The sequence below is a fragment of the Stegostoma tigrinum genome, chromosome 20, assembly GCF_030684315.1.
Source record: "Stegostoma tigrinum isolate sSteTig4 chromosome 20, sSteTig4.hap1, whole genome shotgun sequence".
NCBI lineage: Eukaryota > Metazoa > Chordata > Chondrichthyes > Orectolobiformes > Stegostomatidae > Stegostoma > Stegostoma tigrinum.
This window is the reverse complement of record NC_081373.1, coordinates 6,739,279-6,758,227: the sequence shown is the minus strand read 5'-3', so window position 1 is coordinate 6,758,227 and position 18,949 is coordinate 6,739,279. Positions and strand designations below refer to the sequence as shown.

At 46.5% G+C, this 18,949-nt stretch overlaps 1 protein-coding gene across 1 annotated transcript in view; it reads left to right on the top strand.

Moving 5' to 3' along the window:
- The window catches only part of sema4gb (sema domain, immunoglobulin domain (Ig), transmembrane domain (TM) and short cytoplasmic domain, (semaphorin) 4Gb), a 199,131-nt gene that overhangs the window by 111,638 nt on the left and 68,544 nt on the right, over positions 1–18,949 (top strand). Inside the window, exons 3-8 of the mRNA XM_048550687.2 lie at positions 6,181–6,329; positions 8,299–8,361; positions 9,122–9,220; positions 9,335–9,425; positions 16,134–16,250; positions 17,814–17,968. Coding sequence (XP_048406644.1) covers positions 6,181–6,329; positions 8,299–8,361; positions 9,122–9,220; positions 9,335–9,425; positions 16,134–16,250; positions 17,814–17,968 — 674 coding nt within the window. The remainder of the gene's footprint in view (positions 1–6,180; positions 6,330–8,298; positions 8,362–9,121; positions 9,221–9,334; positions 9,426–16,133; positions 16,251–17,813; positions 17,969–18,949) is intronic.

Here is an 18,949-nt window from a genome sequence, read left to right as displayed (position 1 = left end):
AGGAAGGTGCAGTGAAGGGGTCATCAGATCAGCCGCAATCTCAGTAAATGGCAGAGTAGGCTTGATGGGCTGAATGGCCTACTTCTACTCCTGTGGCTCGTGGTCTTACATAATAACAAAGTGTGAAGCTGGATGAACACAGCCGGCCCAGCAGCATCTCAGGAGCACAAAAGCTGACGTTTCGGGCCTAGACCCTTCATCAGTTCCCATTATCTCCGCTCATGGTCTTACTGTCAAGTTTGTCTCCTCTGCACCAGTCTCCCAGCTACACTGTCATCGGTAACACTGATCATCGAAGCCCACCTCCTTCTTCTGCTTTGCCCTCATTAAGCCTGCCCTGATTTCTCCTCTCTGGGTCCAGTGACCAGAATACTGACATTTTCTTTCTGTTAAATTATAAAATTTGCTGAACGTGACAGGCTGTGCAGTTTCTGTAATACTGAGAGAGACGGGAACTGGCAGACGGCCAGTAGTGGTGGAGATGTTGTTGAACTTTGACCCTGTTTGCCTCAGCAGAAGGCAATGATTCTGATGCTGAGGAAGCACAGCCCTCACATTCACCTGTTCTCCTACCACACCCTGAAACCTGAATGGCATGAGCAGCCTTTGACACATCTGAAAGCAACTTGCCTCTGCATTCCTGGTTCAAATCCCACCCTTGCTGAGAATTGTCACATCCCACTGCACAAGAAAGCCCTAGAGTCATAGAGATGTGCAGCATGGAATCAGGCTCTTCGGTCTAGCTTGCCCAAGCCGACCAGATTCGCTAAATTAATCTGGCCCCATTTGCCAGCATTTGGTCCATTCCCCTCTGTACCCTTCCTACTCATATGCCAGCCTCCACCAGTATCAATGGGTGCGAGGCTGGAAAAGCACAGCAGGCCAGACAGCATCCAAGGAGCAGGAAAGTCAGTGTTTCAGGCTGAAACCAGCCTCTACCACCTCCTCTGGCAGCTCACTGCATACACGGCACCACCCTCTGCGTGAAAAAATTGCCCCTCAGGTCCCTTCTAAATCTTTCTCCTCTCACCTTAAATCCATTCCCCTGGTTTTGGCCTCCCCCCACCCTGGAGAAAAGACCTTGTCTATTCACCCTATCCATGCCCCTCATGATTTTATAAACCTCGATAAGATCGCCCCTTAGCCTCTGACACTCCAGGGAAAATAGCCCCAGCCTATTCAGCCTCTCCCTGTAGCTCAAACCCTCCAACCCTGGCAACGTCCTTGTAAATCTTTTCTGAACCCTTTCAAGTTTCACAACATCCTTCCTGTAGCAGGGAAACCAGAATTGAACGCAGTATTCCAAAAGTGGCCCTAACTAATGTCCTGTACAGCAACAACATGACCCTCCCAACTCCCATACTCCGTGCGCTGACCAATAAAGGCCAGTGTACCAAATGCCTCCTTCACTACCCTGTCCAACTGCCATCTTTAGGATAAACCAACAAACCTATACATCTCAGGCAGGAGTGAAGGCTCCCACTACTGTTCTGTAGAGCTGGTGGAGTTCTCCCTTCTGCCGTGGCCAGTATCCTAAAACTCAGAGATTCTGTTCTTTGCTCTTTATACGAGCTTGCTGTGCACAGATTAGCTGTTAGACCACCTGTATTTTAGAAATAGGCCCTATAGTAAGTGTTCGGTCAAATTTATATGGCATCCCGTAGAACGTTGAACCAAAAAAAATGGTTTCTATGGAGAAGGGAACAATTCTGCATTTGCCATTCTGCATTTCCACATGTGTGATCTTTATATTCCAGGGCCTTCCCATCACAGGGCTCCTGTGAAACCATGGCATCATAGATGTAGGAGCAGGGGTAGGCCATTCAGCCTGCTGAGTCTGCTCTCCCATTTACCAAGATCACGGCTGATCTGACCATTCTCAACTCTACTTCCCTGCCTTTTCCCCATCACCCTCAATTCCTTTACTGATTATAATGTGGAGATGCCAGTGTTGGACTAGGGTTACACCAGGTTATAGTCAGGACTAGAGGGTATCATCTCAGTATAGGGGGTCGCACATTTAAGGCAGTAATGAGGAGGAACTTCCTCTCTCAGAGGGTCATGAATCTACAGGATTCTTTACCACAAAGGGCTGTCTGCAGTGAGCCGTGAGCAAACATTCCTTCAGCGAGTTCTGATCTTGAGTTGGATAGATCAGAGACTGTCCACAAGTGAACCAACCTCCCTGTGCCTCTTCAAACCAGTGGAAGCACTCAGTAAAAAGGCTGAGCTACCTTTTCCTCTCCCCATCTTCGATCCGCCTCCCTCTCTCTCCCTATTTATTTCAGAACCCTCTCCCCATCCCCCTTTTCTGATGAAGGGTCTAGGCCCGAAACGTCAGCTTTTGTGCTCCTGAGATGCTGCTTGGCCTGCTGTGTTCATCCAGCTCCACACTTTGTTATCTTGGATTCTCCAGCATCGACAGTTCCCAATATCTCTGACACCAAAAGGCTGAAGAGTAGTCTTTGGATCAGCAAGAAACAACCCAATGGATCTTGTAACCAAAGACAAGGGAACTGTTTATCCCAGTTTTTTTCTCTGCCCTTTTTGCCCCGTTTATATTTTTCTCTCTGTGTGTAAGGGAGAATTGTTTACAAGGTGATTAGAGTTTTTAATTGTGCAGTGTGCTTAATTGAAAGAATTTGTTTACATGTAGTTGGAATCTGGTAATAAATAGTGACTTCTCTTTCAGTAAGAATCCTGATCCATGCTTTCTAGCAACCTGGATCTGAAAATCAGAGAGTTGGGGGATTTTATGTAAACCTATGTTAGCTCTGGAATTGGCTGATTTCTAGCGTGCTACCCCAGTGAGCAGTGGTCTCACAGTGTTCCAGCATTAAACAGTATCAATATGGTTATATACATGGTAGAAACCTTACTGTCAATAAAAGACACGGCTACTCAAAGCTCAACTCTAAAAACTAGGTGACAGCCACTTGCTGGTTAATTTTTCCATATAATGCCTTGAATGATCAAGAGTCAATCTGTCTGTCTTAAAATTTACCAAAGCTTGGCAGTGAACTGTCAGTCATTATTCACCAGCGCATTCCTGATGCTCTAACAATCAGAATTCACCTGCCAACCAATTGGGACTTCTCTCTCATAAGGTATACCAGTTGGTCTCCCACTAAAGTTGGTATTCTTGCAAATTGTCCTCATGAGCCTGATATGAAAAACTTTGATCAGCGGTCACATGACACCAGATTGTAGTCCAACAGGTTTATTTGAAGTCACCTGATGAAAGAGCGTGCTGCAAAAGCTTGTGTTTTCGAATAAATCTGTCAGACCATTACCCGGTGTTGTGTGATTTCTGACCTCATCTGAGGTTCATGAGAAGAAGATTGCTGCAGTTGATTAATCAATGAAGCGTGTGGCATTGGATGCTCCCTGAAGGTTTGAGCAATGTTGTGGGTGAGTTTCAGTGTCCCATAGGTAGACCATGTGTTCCAAAGATTGGCTGTTTGAATCAAACAAACCGTCCCTTAGTTACTCATAATAGGCACAATATAGGCAACGTTCAATCAGTCCATCTTGTGGACTCAGAACTCAAAACCAAACATTTGCTGTTGAATGTGATTCCGCGAATGAGCAACATTTGCCGAACAATTCCGAGTGCGATATTACACTCGCTAAAACCTAGTGTAGGAGAATCAGTCAAACTCGTGAGCTGGCTTACTTAAACTTTACAAAAGTAGCCCCTACTCTTACACAGGAGCCCATTTTATTGAAAAACAGAATATGCTGAAGTTTTGTGATAACAAGGTGTGGAGCTGGATGAACGCAGGCCAAGCAGCATCTTAGGAGCAGGAAAGCTGACATATCGGGCCTGGACCCTTACTGAAGAAGGGTCTAGGCCCAAAACATCAGCTTTCCTGCTCCTCTGATGCTGCTTGGCCTGCCGTGTTCATCCAGCTCCACACCTTGTTATCTCAGATTCCCCAGCATTTGCAGCTCCTACTGCGCTGAAGCCTTGTACCTTCTCTCAATTCCTTGGGAACTTGTGTCCTCTGTTTGTTCTCACCATGGCAATGTCTCAACCAATCAGGGTTCAATTGTCAACAAATCAGCATCTACTTCCCTGAGATATGGAGCGCTTCTGTTTGTTTGGGACTTGATATTCTTACATGTGACCTGGTGCGTACAGGGTGCCTCTCTGCTCGCCAGTCTTCCTGAAGATTATTGGGATGGAGTGGCACGGTGGCACAGTGGTCAACACCACAGCCTCACAGCGTCAGGGACCCAGGTTCGATTCTACCCTCGGGCGACTGTCTGTGTGGAGTTTGCACGTTCTCCCTGTGTCTGCGTGGGTTTGCTCCGGGTGCTGTGGTTTCCTCCCACAGTCCACAGATGTGCGGGTTAGGGTGGATTGGCCATGCTAAATTGCCCGTAGTGTTCAGGGATGTGTAGATTAGATGGATTATAGGGGGAAGGGTCTGAGTGGGATGCTCTGTGGGTCAATGTGAACCTGTTGGGCCAAAGGGCCTGTTTCCACACTGTAGCGGATCTATGATATACTGAAATGCTCCCATTTGTTTTCCACTGTATTATCAATTGGAAATGTTCAAGAAGAATTGAGAACAGACTTTGAAAAGTAGTGTGTTTCTCTGCATTACTATTCATTCCCTCACAATTGTTTTTCAGTTTTGGGAAAGTACTTCTGATCGAAAAAACGTTACCATTCTTTCACTTTTTCACAGAATGCCACATGGGCATCCTACTGAGGCTTTTACCCCCTCATTTGGCTTCAGAAATAATTGAAATAAATTCCAAAATATAGCCCACTTTAAACCCTTGTTCAAATTCCAAGATCAGATGGACCCGTCCACTTGTTTGGGTGAACATGAACTATGCCATGTCACTGTTTTTAAGAACAGCAGGGGTGTTACCCCTGGCTGATTGATAATTACCCTTCAATTAACATCACAAAAACAGGTGACCTGCTCATTATCCATTGCTGTTTGTGGGATCTTGCTGCGCATAGATTGATTGCTGCTTTTGCTACCTTACAACAGAGAGTTCACTTGACAAAGTGAAGTTCATTGGCTCTAATCCCCTCCCTCCTTCCCTCCCTCCCTTTCTCCATCCTTGGGTCCATTCTTTTCTCCAATGCACCCCTCCACCCCTTTCTCCATCTTTCCTTCCCTCCCATTCTCCATCCTCCCTTCCCTCCCATTCTCCATCCTTCCCTCCCTCACTTTCTCCATCTTTCCCACCCTCCCTTTCCCCAACCTTCCTTCCCTCCCTCTCTCCATCCTTGGGTCCATTCTTTTCTCCAATGCACCCCTCCATCCCTTTCTCCATCCTTCCTTCCCTCCCATTCTCCATCCTTCCCTCCCTCCCTCTCTCCATCCTTGGGTCCATTCTTTTCTCCAATGCACCCCTCCATCCCTTTCTCCATCCTTCCTTCCCTCCCATTCTCCAACCTTCCTTCCCTCCCTTTCTCCATCCGTCCCTCCATCCCATTCTCCATCCATCCCTCCCTCCCTATCTCTATCCTTCCCTCCCTCCCATTCTCCATCCTTCCCTCCCTCCCTTACCCTATCCTTCCCACCCTCCCTTTCCCCATCCTATCCTTCCCTTCCTCGATCAGTCAGTTTTTTAAACTTGTCAATCCTTTTTCTTCAGCTTTTCTCCCTTCCTTTCTCCCTTTCACACCACTTGGCATCATGCTGCGAGGAGGAGCTGGTTCTGCCTTTTCACCAGAGGGCCGAACCTTGAAGATAGTCCCTTCCAAGATCAGACATTGCTTTTCCAGCCTGAGCTTCCATCAGCGCTGACTCTGCATCGGGAAGAGAGCAAGATTGGTGGATCCATCAACCTCGATTACTTTGTCTAGTCCTTTCACCCAAATATGATGCCTTCACAAAGCCTCGCCTTGCTCCATGTCACCGAGGGAGTTGTCCATTGTTTCACCATTGGAAGCCTTGTCTGGTACAATACTCAGAAATAGATTCAAACCTGAAATCCATATGTTTTGATCGGCAAGGGTTGTATCAGCTGTGACCTAACTTGTGGGTTGCCCTGGACTCTTCAGACCCTGTGTTGTGGAGACCCTAGTTGTGATGCGTTCACTGCTGGGAATGTGTTAATCTTTGTGCAAACTCTTTAGCCACTGCTATTCCTTCTCCTGACAATGCACTGAAAATTAATCTTCTAAACACATATTTTATCTCTTTGTAGATTCACCTAATTACAAGCGATTTAGTCGTAGCGTGTCCAACTACACCACACTGTGGCTGGAGGAGACGCTGGGGTGGCTTTACGTTGGAGCACGAGGAGCCATTTTTGCCCTCAACATAAGCAACATCAACGACAGCTCCGCGAAAACGGTGAGGAGCGTGGGATTGTGAAGGGGGACGTTCAGCCCATCATGCCTGTACTGGCTCGCAGGGAGAGATGACCCCCTTAACCCCATTCTCCCTGTTCCCGACCCAGAGCCCAGCAAATGAAGCATCAGCCCCGTTTCCCTTTCTGAGGCCATCATTTGGTCATTTTGTGCTTGGCTGCATTCATGCAGTGCATTCCACAGCGTGAATGGTGAGGTCACCTCAGGCAGTGGGTGCGCTGGGAGGGTGGGGGGGTGGCGATTATATTGTTGGGGGAAAGTGGACCAAAGCCCAATGTTTGGCTGAATGAGGGTCAGGGAGCAGGGCTGCATTTTACGGCTGTCCATTCTGCCCGTATACGCCTGGTTATAAATTCCTGAACTCGCACTTAAGTTTCAAGTAGTTGGAGTTATGTGTGTCACATCATTTTGGTCATAAATGCTTGGTGAATATATCCAACTTCAGAACTGGGAGGGAGTCCCAATGGGACCATTACAGTCAATATGTGTGTGACAGTGCCCAGGATCTTATGGCTGAAAACCATTCAGTCTACATTGTGGAGATTCCAAGATAGCATCCACGCAGCATTAACTGTGAAGGGTGTGGAAAACACACACATTAAAGACCAGGGTCAGAGTTTTATATTTTAGCCCTGTCCCCGGGAGCTGCTGGGGTAGTTTCAGGTGGAATTGCACCTCCTTCAATGTCTCACACACCTCAGCCTGATCGCTCATGGCCCAATTGGAGGAACTTAAGTGGCCAATAGATGGAAGGTCTCCTCTTCTCAGGGTGTAGCCCAGGATTGGCCAGGGGTCAGAGGGAGCTAGCGGGCCCCATATCATGAGAATCACCTCAGTCTCTGCCTTTTGAAACCTGGCAAGGGGTGAGGGCGCGGTGAGAGTTGGGAGGGTTTCAGGGACCTGTTGAAATTGTCCAACCTGTTGGAGTTGTTCAGGACCAGCCTGATACTTGGAGCAGCTGACCCCAAGGGGCCTGAGGGTGCCAGTCAGCATTGGGAGAGTTTATGCAGAGACGGGGAGAGGAGTTAGACTGTGAAGAGAAGCCGCAACAGATGGTGATGGGGGTAACCTAGTGAGAGCCGCTACAGCTCAGGCCTAATCATGGGGCCTTCGTTGTCCATGAAGATGGAAAACAAACTTTGTTTTTAATTCAGTCGCTGGCTTGGCCAGCATTTACTTGCCCGTTCCACATCGCTGTGGGTCTGGAGTCACGTGTAGACCAGATCAGGTAAGCTTTCCTTCCCTAAAGGACATTAGTGAATCAAATGGGTTTTTTTTTATGACAACTGCAATGGTTTCATGGCCATCATTAGACTCTTAATGGTGGATTTCTTCTTTTTCAAATTCCACCATTTTAACCTGGGTCCCCCGACCATCAGTTGGACCTTGGGATGAATAATCCGGTGGTATATCACTAGGCTGTCACCTGGTGTATGAACATAGCTGGGAAAATACTGTGTTCATCAACATGCAGGATGTGCTTGTGTTGGTTGGGGCCTGGGCCTGATCGGATTTTGGGTGTCATTGGGAGAGCATCTCTTTCACACAAGGTCAGGAAGGTCAAATGCCACGTTCTCCTCCATTTTGGCTCCGGCTGGGTCAGTGGAATGCACCTTTCTGGGCTGGACGGTAGGGTGGGGGCATTTATATCTCCTTTCTCCTGCAGGCCAGTGCATATCCACTCGCTGACCAGGTCACTCTTCACAAACACGTAGCAGGAGCTGTGTTACTTGTAAATGCAACGTTTACCTGGACTGAGTTGCTCAATGGTTTGGTATTAGTGAGCTGGGAGCTCCCAGAATCCCCGATCTCCCAGTGTGGGCTGTAGGCCATGATGGGGAACAGAGCTGAGACCCATCCCTGCCCCTCTGCCAGCTCTGTCTTCGAGCGCTGCCTTTTATTTATTTCTGCACAGGCCTGAATGTTTATTTAAACTCTTGTCTCGTTAACAGATAAACTGGGAAGTGCTGCCAGCAAAAAGAACTGATTGCCTGGAGAAGCGAGGTTACACTGAGGTAAGGCAAATGGACTGAATCCATCCAAACCCATGTCCTAACGCACACCGAATCCCATGAACCTTGCTGCTCTATACCAGGCTCACCCCAGGCTTTAAAATGCTTGTCCGTGTTTTCAGATTTCTCCATTTTCCTTACCCCCTCCCTATGTTTTAGAGCCTCCCCCCATCTCTCCTTGATATGGTGTTCCAATTCCGTCCTCACACTCATCTCCCATTTTAATCACCCCCACTGCTGATAGCCATCTCTTTAAATAACAGGTCCTACATTCTGGAATTCTCTCCCAACTTCACTTTCTTCCTTTAAAGTGAGGACCCAACTGGGATAATAGAACCTCTGCACTATGGAAGCAGACTATTTGGCCCATTAAGTCCTCAAAAGAGCCTCCAAATGAGGCCATCCCACCCACCTCGCTTTTACCACGGGCAATCCACCCTAACCTGCACATCTTTGGACTGTGGGAGGAAACCGGGAGCACCCCAAGGAAACCCACGCAGACACGGGGAGAATGTGTACACTCAACACAGTCACCAGAGGGTGGAATCGAACCCAGGACCCCAGTGCTGTGACACAGCAGTGCTAACCATTGAGCTACCCGTGGGTCATTATGAGTCACTGTGCCTGAAGTATAGCTTGTTGCCAAATTCTATCAGTGTGATAACCCCTCAGTGAAGTGCAAATTATTGCTGTGAATAGATTTGCGTGAGTGTTTGGAGATTTAAGGTGAAAGGATTTAATTGTAAATGTGTTCTGTTTGCAGACTGACTGTTTTAACTATGTCCGCTTTCTGCAAAGATTCAATGGGACTCATTTATATACCTGTGGGACATATGCATTTCATCCTCACTGTGCTTATATCGTAAGTATTCCTTTGTTGCTGGCGCTGATATTAAAATCATTCTCCTGTATTGCTTATCTTCTGCAGATACTTTTACAACTTTAACCTAATTTTTCCCCTTTCCCCATTATTAAGGAGATGGAGAATTTTACATTGTCACCTACCTTTGAGGGGAAAGAGAGATGTCCCTATGACCCCACAGTTGGATACACAGGTCTCATTGTCGGTAAGGAGCAAATATCAGATGGCACTGATAAAACATATTTGTACTTTGTGATTGAGATCAGACAAATTGAGGTCATTCTCTGGCAATGCAGCTGGTTCTTTGGAAAAGTGCACCGTGACATTCAGGCAGTGTCTGTCCAACTGGGCTCAAGGTCAGGAAAATCACAGCAAGTTAACTTGAATTTGGGAATTGGGCAGATACTGGAGATCTGAAATACAAACAGAAAACATTGATAACGCTCATTGGATCAGCCAGCATCTGTGAGGAGAAAAAGGGAGCTCTGTGCGAAAGGCCACAGGTCACAATGTGGAATCTTGTTTCTCCCTTCTCCGACACTGCCAGGCTGTGAGCAGAGCAGTAAACATTGTTTACTTGGACTTTAGTAAAGCCTTTGACAAGGTTCCATGTGGTAGATAATTAGTAAAGATGGATCGTACAGAACTCAGGGAGAACTTGCCAGTTGGATACAAAATTGACTTTATGGTAGGATACAGAGTGTGATGGCAGAGGATAGTTTTTCAGACTGGAGACCTGTGAACAGTGATGTTTCACAGCAATCAGTGCTGAACCCTCTTTTGTTCTCATTGATATAAATGATTTAGATGAGAATATAGAAAGCATGGTTGGTAGGTTTGTGGATGACACCAAAATTTGTGGAGTAGTGGACACTGAAGAAGGTTTCCTAAGATTACAAAGAGATCTCGATCGATTGGGTTGATGGGCGGAGGAGTGGCTGATGTAGTTTAATTTGGATAAATGCGAGGTGTTACATTTTGGAAAAGTAGACAAGGGCCAGACTTATGCAACTAAAAGCAGAGCTTTGTGTACTGTTGTCAAACAGAGAGACCTAGCAGTTCTACATAATTCTTTGAAGTCTGCGTCACACATGGACAGAATGGTTAAAAAGGTGAGATAATGAGGTGTAGAGCTGGATGAACACAGCAGGCCAAGCAGCATCAGAGGAGCAGGAAGGCTGACATTTTGGGCCTAGGTTTCTGAAGAAGGGTCTAGGCCCAAAACGTCCGCCTTCCTGCTCCTCTGATGCTGCTTGGCCTGCTGTGTTCATCCAGCTCCACACCTTGTTATCTCAGATTCTCCAGCATCTGGGGTTCCTACTACCTCTGGTTGAAAAGGCATTTGGCATGCTTGCCTCCATTGCTCAGACCTTTGGGTGTAGGGATTGAGACATCATGGTGAGGTTGTATAAGACACTGATGAGGCTTCTTCTGGAGTATTGTGTTTAGTTCTGGTCGCCCTGTTATGGAAAAGATATTATTAAGTTGGAGAGGGTTCAGAAGAGATTTATATTAGATTCCCTACAGTGTGGAAACAGACTGTTCGGCCCAACAGGTCCACACTGCCCCTTGGAGCATCCCACCCAAACCCATCCCCAATTTGCCAGGCTTTTGCCGGGTATGGAAGGTTTGAGTAATAAGGAAAGGCTGGATGGGCTGGGACTGTTTTCACTGGAACATAGGAGGCTGAGGGGTCACCTTGCAGAGATTTATAAAATCATGAGGGATGTAAGTAAGGTGAGTGGCAGGTGTCGTTTCCTCAGGGTGGGGGGTTTCAAGACCAGGGGGCATATTTTTAACGTGAGAGGAGAAAGATGTAGAAAGGGCCTGACGGACAATATTTTACAGAGAGTGGCTCAAATGTGGAATGAACCACCGGAGGAAGTGGTGGATGTGGTACAGTTACATTGTTTAAAAGACATTTAGATAGGTTCATGAATAGGAAAGGTTCGGAGGGACAGGGCCGAAGCCGGGGGAGATGGGACTAGTTTAGTTTGGGACTACGGCCGGCGTGGACTGGTTGGATTGAAACTCTGTCTCAGTGCTGCCTGAATCTATGACAAGTGTTTGTTTTTCTTTGTGGGATGTGGCTGTCACTGCCTTGGCAGCATTTGCTCTCCGTCCCTAGTTGCCCCTTGAGAAGGTGGGAGTGAGCTGCCTTCTCGAACTGCTGCAGTCCATGTGCTGTGGGTTGACCCACAAGGCCCTTAGGGAGGGAATTCCAGGATTTTAACCCAGAAAACAGTGAAGGAACGGCAATATATTTCCAAGTCAGGATGGTGAGTGGCTCGGAGGGCAACTTGGAGGTGGTGGCGTTCCCATGTATCTGCTGCCCTTGTCCTTCTGGATGGAAGTAGTCGTGTGTTTGGAAGGTGATGTCTGAGGATCTTTGGTGAATTTCTGCAGTGCATCTTGTAGATAATACACACTGCTGCTACTGAGCGTCGGGGGTGGGGGGAGTGGGATGTTTGTGGATGTGGTGCCAATCAAGTGGCTGCTTTGTCCTGGATGGTGTCAAGCTTCTTGAGTGTTGTTGGGGGCTGCACCCATCCAGGCAAGTGGGGGGTATTCCATCACACTCCTGGCTTGTGTCTTGTAGATGGCTTTGGGGAGTCAGGAGGTGAGTTACTCACCGCAGTATTCCCAGATTCTGACCTATTTCCAACATTTTCTAGTTTTGCCTTCTTGAATTTCTGCTAAAGTGTTTCCGACTGCCCACTGCTCACTGTACGGAGTGTGGGTCTAGAAAATTCCCTCTGATTCGACCACGGAGAGGTTAGAAGATCACAAAGACTTTCTTCCTGTGTTCTATAACCTCTCAGCACAAGTTTTGGTTCTGTTTTATCAACTGTAGTTGTGTCGTTGCTGCTGTGAGCTTTCTATTCTGCTTTCTCCCAAGCTGTAGTTGCACAGAACCTGAACATTGCTGGAAAGAGAGACAACTTACTGAAGCTTGTCATCTGACCCTCATCAGGACATATGCAAAATTTTGAAACAGTTCACACCGCAGGTGGAAGTGGTACTGTTTGGTTAGTGCTGCCGTAGAGAAAGCCATGGGGAATTCCAGAAGCTGGTGGCCACTTGCCAAGGCAACCAGTCATTATGCAAACTCCGCAGATGCAGGGAATCAAAACCAAAATGCTGAGGCAAAAACAGCAAATAGTCCGCGTGCCAGATGACCTCTTCAGGGGGAAAGAGAGAGAGAGAGAGAGATGGATGGAGTTTGTGTTTCAGATGGATGACCTTCCACCAGAACTGAGAAAAGTTACAAATAGGATAGCTTTTCATTAAGTGGTGGGGGTGGAGGAAGAACCTAGAGGATGGTATGGCATCTTGTAGAGAGTACACACCGCTACTACTGAGCGTCGGTGGTGGGGGGAGTGGGATGTTTGTGGATGTGGTGCCAATCAAGCGGCTGCTTTGTCCTGGATGGTGTCAAGCTTCTTGAGTGTTGTTGGGGCTGCACCCATCCAGGCAAGTGGGGAGTGTTCCATCACACTCCTGACTTGTGTCTTGTAGATGGCTTTGGGGAGTCAGGAGGTGAGTTACTCACTGCAGTATTCCCAGATTCTTCCCAGAACCTAGAGGATGGTATGGAAGGTGAAGCAAGACAAAGTGTGCAAAGAATTGTCAGCACGAAGCTACGTGATACACCTGACAAACAATGACACCGTGAGGCAGAGCTGTTGTAGCTGAGAGTGTAATAACACTGGTGCATCAGACATTGTTACATTGCACTGGATGGTGTCTTTGTTTCCAAACCAGAAACTTCGGAATCAAGTTCCACTCCGGTAGTTGGTGGCTACAGGACACTTGTCCATGATGCTGCCTTGAAGGCCAATCATCAAACTGCAAAAGCTTTGAATGTACAGTAAATAAAAGCAGGAGTGGCCCTGACCGATGCAGAGTGGTGTCCTTCAGTCTCTGGAATCTGTGTAGTGATCCCATCCAGGAAACACAAACTGTGCAAATCATTACACAAGAACCTGATATGCCTACCTTATGCTGAGGACTAGAGGGGAGGCAGTGGCCTAGTGGTATTATCGCTGCACTGTTATTCCAGAGAGCCAGATAACATTCTGGTGACCTGGGTTCGAATCCCCCCACAGCAGATGGTGGAATTTGAATTCAATAAATGTCTGGAATTGAGAATCTAACAATGACCCATGAATCTATTGTCAACTGTCAGGAAAAACCCATCAGGCTCACTAATGTCCTTTAGGGAAGGAAACTGCCATCCTTACCTTGTCTGGCCTACATGTCAGACCCACAGGAATGTGTTTGACTCTTAAAATTAGGGATGGGCGATAAATGCTGCCCCAGCCAGCGATGCCCTTGTCCCATGAATGAATAAAGGAAAAAAACATGTATCTCTGGATGTTGGAAGTCATCTAACTCAAAACATATATTGTAAAACAAGGCAAGCTCTCAGCAATAACCCTCATTATGGCTCCATGTGAAAACAAGTTGGAATTGCGGCTACTCGTGGAGTCATAGAGAAATAGAGCATTGAAACAGACCCTTCGGCCCCACACGTCTATGCCAACCCGCTATCCTATATAAATCTAGTCCCGTTTACCAGCATTTGACCCATATCCCTCTAAACCCTTCCTATTCATATACTCATCTAGTTGCCTCTTCAATGCAGTAATTGCATCAATCTCCACCACTTCCTCTGGTAGTTCATTCCTTACACTCATCACCCTCTGTGTGAAAATGTTGTCCCTTAGATTCCTTTTAAATCTTCCCCTCTCACCTTAAACCTATGCCCCTCTAGTTTTGGACTCCCCCAACCCGGGGAAAAGATCTTGTCTATTTAGCCTATCCATACTCCTCATGATTTAATAGATCTCTATAAGGTCACCCCTCAGCCTCTGACACTCCGGGAGAATAGCCCCAGCCCATTCAGCCTCTCCCTGTAGCTCAAACCCTCCAAACCTGACAACATCCTTGTAAATCTTTTCTGAACCCTTTCAAGTTTCACAACACCCTTCCTAAAGCAGGGAGACCAGAATTGCATACAGTTTTCCAAAAGTGGCCCTAACTATTGTCCTGTACATCCTCAAAATGACCTACCAATTTTCATACTCAACTCACTGACCAATAAAGGCGAGCATACTAAACACCTTCTTCGCTATCCTACCGGCTGTGACTCCACTTTCAAGTCAGTCCTGAGTAATCAGTGCGTTCAATAACCTGAACAATTCACAGTTCTCATGAAGGGTCCCCGGGCCTGAAACATTATCTCTGTTTCTCACTCCACATGTACGTCAGACCTGCTGAGTTTCTCCAGTATTCTGAGTTTGGCTAACATTTCCAGTATCTGCAGTTTGCTTTTATTCAAGTGTTGAATAACCAGCCTGTTGCATGTAGATCCTTTTGGTAAATGATTTCTGGGAGCTGATAACTCAATGACTGAGAAAGATAATGGTTGGTAGGAACAGAACAAAACAATTAATTTATCACCAGAGATAGCAAGGTGTAGAGCTGGATGAACACAGCAGGCCAAGCAGCATCAGAGGAGCAAAAGAAGAGTCCAGACCTGAAACGTCAGCTTCCCTGCTCCTCTGATGTTACTTGGCCTGCTGCGTTCATCCAGCTCTACACCTTGCTATCTCTGGTTCTCCAGCATCTGCAGTTCCTACTATCTCTGAGTCAGTTTATGACCAGGAATGCTTTGAATTGTCAGTTCTGTCATGGACTGGTTAAAGTTACTAGACTGGTGATCATTCTGAGTTCTGACCCCACGATGATAACTCATAAGTCTCATTTCTAACAAACCTGGTTATTTGGAGGCTGGTGTAAGAAAAAATGATTTTGAAAGTTGCCAGATTGCTATGAATGTGGAGCTGACTCACCTCAGGGAATGGATTTTTGCCCCTTTCCTTTCCTCGTTTTGGAAGATGGGTGACACTAGATCCACCTTATATGTTGGCATTTTAGTGCCCTCTAGGGTAGAATGACACACACAGTCGCTGAGCCATTTACCACCATTGGGGGTACCCTGGGAAATGTAGCCTTCTCAAGATCCTGAGAATGTTTGCTGTTACACGTGACAGAACAAGGACAGGAGAAATTCAGCTGGTCTGGCAGCATCTGTGGAGAGAGAAAACAGAGTTAATGTTTTAGGTCTGGTTCTTCAGTCCTGCTCAACATTGTCTCTGCTTTCTGACCACAGTTGCTGCCAGACCGACTGAGTTTCTCCAGTAATTTCTTATTTTTGTTGCTGCAGCTTTTTTTTTGTTGGGCTAGTGTTATGCTTTAGGGAGCTGTTGCGGTAACTTATTGAGTGGTGACATAACTTTAATATCAATGACCTAGCAACCCAGAACCCTAGACTAAAACTTTGGAACTGGCTTCAAATCCCACCATGGCATCCTAATGCTGACCACTGTCAATTGTTGTAAAAAACCCATCTGGTTCACTAATGTCCTTTAGGGAAGGAAACTGCCGTCCTTACCTGGTCTGGCCTACATGTGACTCCGGACCCACAGCGATGTGGATGACTCTGGGCAATACATACTGGGCTAATCAGTGATGCCCATGTGCCAAGAAAGAATATAAAACAATTCCTTTAGATGAAAAGACTCTGTTGTTCTTTATCTATTATTTAATTCTATACTCCATGATAATTGCACCCCTAGATTAGCAATGAATATGGTTGGAAAGTCTTTACAATTTCTCATTGTTGCCTTGAGGGCTTTAATCTGATCAACACAGTCACTCTTTACTGAAGAAACAGAGCAAAGCTCCCTGTCATTTCTCTCATCAGTTCCCGATACCCAGGAATTTTTCTGTTGTTCTTGAGGGCAGCTGTGTACACCTAAAGTTGCTTTTAGGTTAGGGGTAGAGATTTTATTTTAGTCTAAAATGGGCGAATGATTCAGACCTCTATAATCTGTTCCTCCAACAGACAATAACATCTACACTGCTACGCTGTATGGGTTCCATGGCACACTGGCAGATATAAAGAGGAACTTCCAGAAACGCTCCCTCAGAATGGATGATTCTCTCCCTTACTCACTGAATGGTAAGGAAAATTATTCACTTCTTCAGTTGTAATCTGCCTGAGATAAACTGCTGTGGAGTGAAATTGAAAGCTCTCATTTTTAACTCCCAGGTAACTCTCAGGCTCCTCTTCCCCATATTTGTACAAGCAGACTAGAGCTGAGCTGGGAGAACACACCTGAGGAAGGATATATTGGCCTTGGAGCACAACACAGGTTTACAAGAATGATAGCTGAACGTCAGGGGTTAAGTTATGAGGAGAGATTACACAAATTAGGCCTGTTTTCTCCAGAATTTAGATGATTACGGAGAGATCTGACGAAAGTATTGATGATATTAGCAGGAAAAGACAGAAGAGATAGAGATAAACTATTTTCACTGGTTGGGAATTCTAGAACTAGAAGCATAGTTTGAGAATTAGGGCCAGACCACTCAGGAGAGACGTTAGGAAGCATTTCCACACACAAAGGGTGGGAGAGGTTTGGAACTTGCTTCCACAAACAGCAATAAGTGCTGGATCAGTTGTTAGTCTTCAATGTGAGATAGACAATTTTCTGTAAGTAAGTATATTAAGGGATTGTGCGCCAAAGGCAGATATATGAAGTTTCCCCACAGATCAGCCATGATCTTATTGAATGGCAGAACAGGCTCGAGGGGCTGAATGGTCTACTCTTGTTCCTGGAAGCTGACGGGCTTATTGCGAATCAGTAAAGCTGGCTCAATCCGCCTGCTGATCATTGGCTCGCTTGAGAAGGAAATCTGACATTCTTCTCAGGTCAGGCCTACGTGGGACCAATGATTGACCATTAACTGCTGTGTGAAGTAACCCAGTAAACCACTGAAGGACAACTGGGGCTGAATAATAATGGCCGGTCATGACCACAGTTTAAGACGGAATGTTGGAATTAAATGGTTCCATGTTTACGAAGCAAACGTTCTTGTTGTCACTTTGACTGCAAAGTTTGAGGGCCCTAGGAACTGAAATTAAAGCAGAATGCTGGATAAGGGACCAGTCGGCCCCTGAATCGGCCGGGGGCGGCGGGGGGGGTGGTGGTGGGCAGAGATGGGCTAACTTCAATCTTTCCTTCTTTTCTCTAACCCTCCTCCCCTCATCCCCACCCCCAAAGCTTTTCAAAGTGTTTGTGGAGTGTTCAGTTTTGGTACCTTTATCTGTGCCAGCTTGTCATAAATCTCTTCTGTACCCCATGGTGCATTGGGTGCTCTGTTGTTGAAAATATTTATAAATTTAAGGAGGAACAGACAGATTTTTAATTAGCAACAGGTTGAAGGGCTATGGAGAATGGGTAGGAAAGTGCAGTTGAAGCCAAGATGAGATCAGCCATGACTGTGTTAAATAGTGGAGCAGGCTGAAGCAGCTAAATGACCAACTCGTGTCACATTTCTTAACGTTGTCACATGGAAGGTCATGATAGACAGATTTTTAGACTCTCAGGTAATCTAAATATTGGGGAGCAGGCAGGAAAAGGGCAGTAATATAGAGAATGGGCCAAGTGAGAGCTGGAAGGGGCTGGGTGGGACAAGGTGCCTTGATGAGCTTGACTCATTGCTGTGCTTTTCTTCGTAGATGTAACCTTTATTGATTCGGTCTTGGTGACGGAAAGTGTCAACAGCTCGGTGGGAGATGACGACAAAATTTACTTCTTTTTCACGGAGAAACTGAGCGAAGAGAATGCATTCGACGGGAAGCCGTTGGTCACAAGAGTGGCTCGTGTCTGCAAGGTAAGAGGATTTCACAGCTGTGTGTGTGAGAGAGTGTGAGTGTGTGTGTGTGTGTGTAGGAGTGTGTGTGTATCTGAGTCTGTGTGTATGTGTGAGAGAGTGTGTGAGTTAGGGAGTGTGTGCTTGCGTTTGAGTGTGAGGGTGTGGGTGTGAGAGAGAGTGTGAGTGTGTGAAAGTGGGAGTGAGAGTGTGACTGTGTGTGTGTGTGTGTGTGTGTGTGTGTGTGTGTGTGTGGGAGAGTGTGAGTGTGTGAAAGTGTGAGTGAGAGTGTGACTGAGTGTGTGTGTGTCAGTGTGTGAGAGAGAGTGTGAGTGTGTGAGAGTGTCAGTGAGAGTGTGACTGATGTGTGTGTGTGTGTGTGTGTGTGTGTGTGTGTGTGTGTGTGTGTGTGTGTGAATGAGAGAGATACAGCCCTTAATGAATTCTGTCTGTGAAACATTGCAGGCCAGAATGTTGTTGTGGATGAGGTGAGATACAGAGCTGAATCCCGCACGTAGCAGTGTTAATTAGCAAATTAACTTCACTCATTGAGTAAGATAAAAAGGTTCATGAATGTGCGAGAGCTTTCTTACAGTAAAAGTAAAGTCATTGTAGCCTTACCTCACAAGGGAGAGAGAGATGTCTGGAAAAGCTCAGCAGGTCTGGCAGCATCGGTGAAGGAGAAAACAGAGTTAACATTGCGGGTCCAGTGACCCTTCCTCAGAACTGATGGTGGCTGGGAAAACGTCAGGTTATATGCAGAAAATAGGGAGGTGGATGGGGTAAGGAGTAAACGATAGGATAGAGCCCTCTGGACTCATATTAAGGTCAATAGTTTAGGACCTAAACTCTCCCATGTCCCAGCCCCCCCACCCCACACACCAGGCCTTGTTACCACACAGCCTGCCATTACACACCCCCTGTTGTTAGTCACTAACAGTCCCCATTAACACCTATTCACCCTCACAGCCTGATCATTAGCAACTCCTTTGTCTGTCCAAC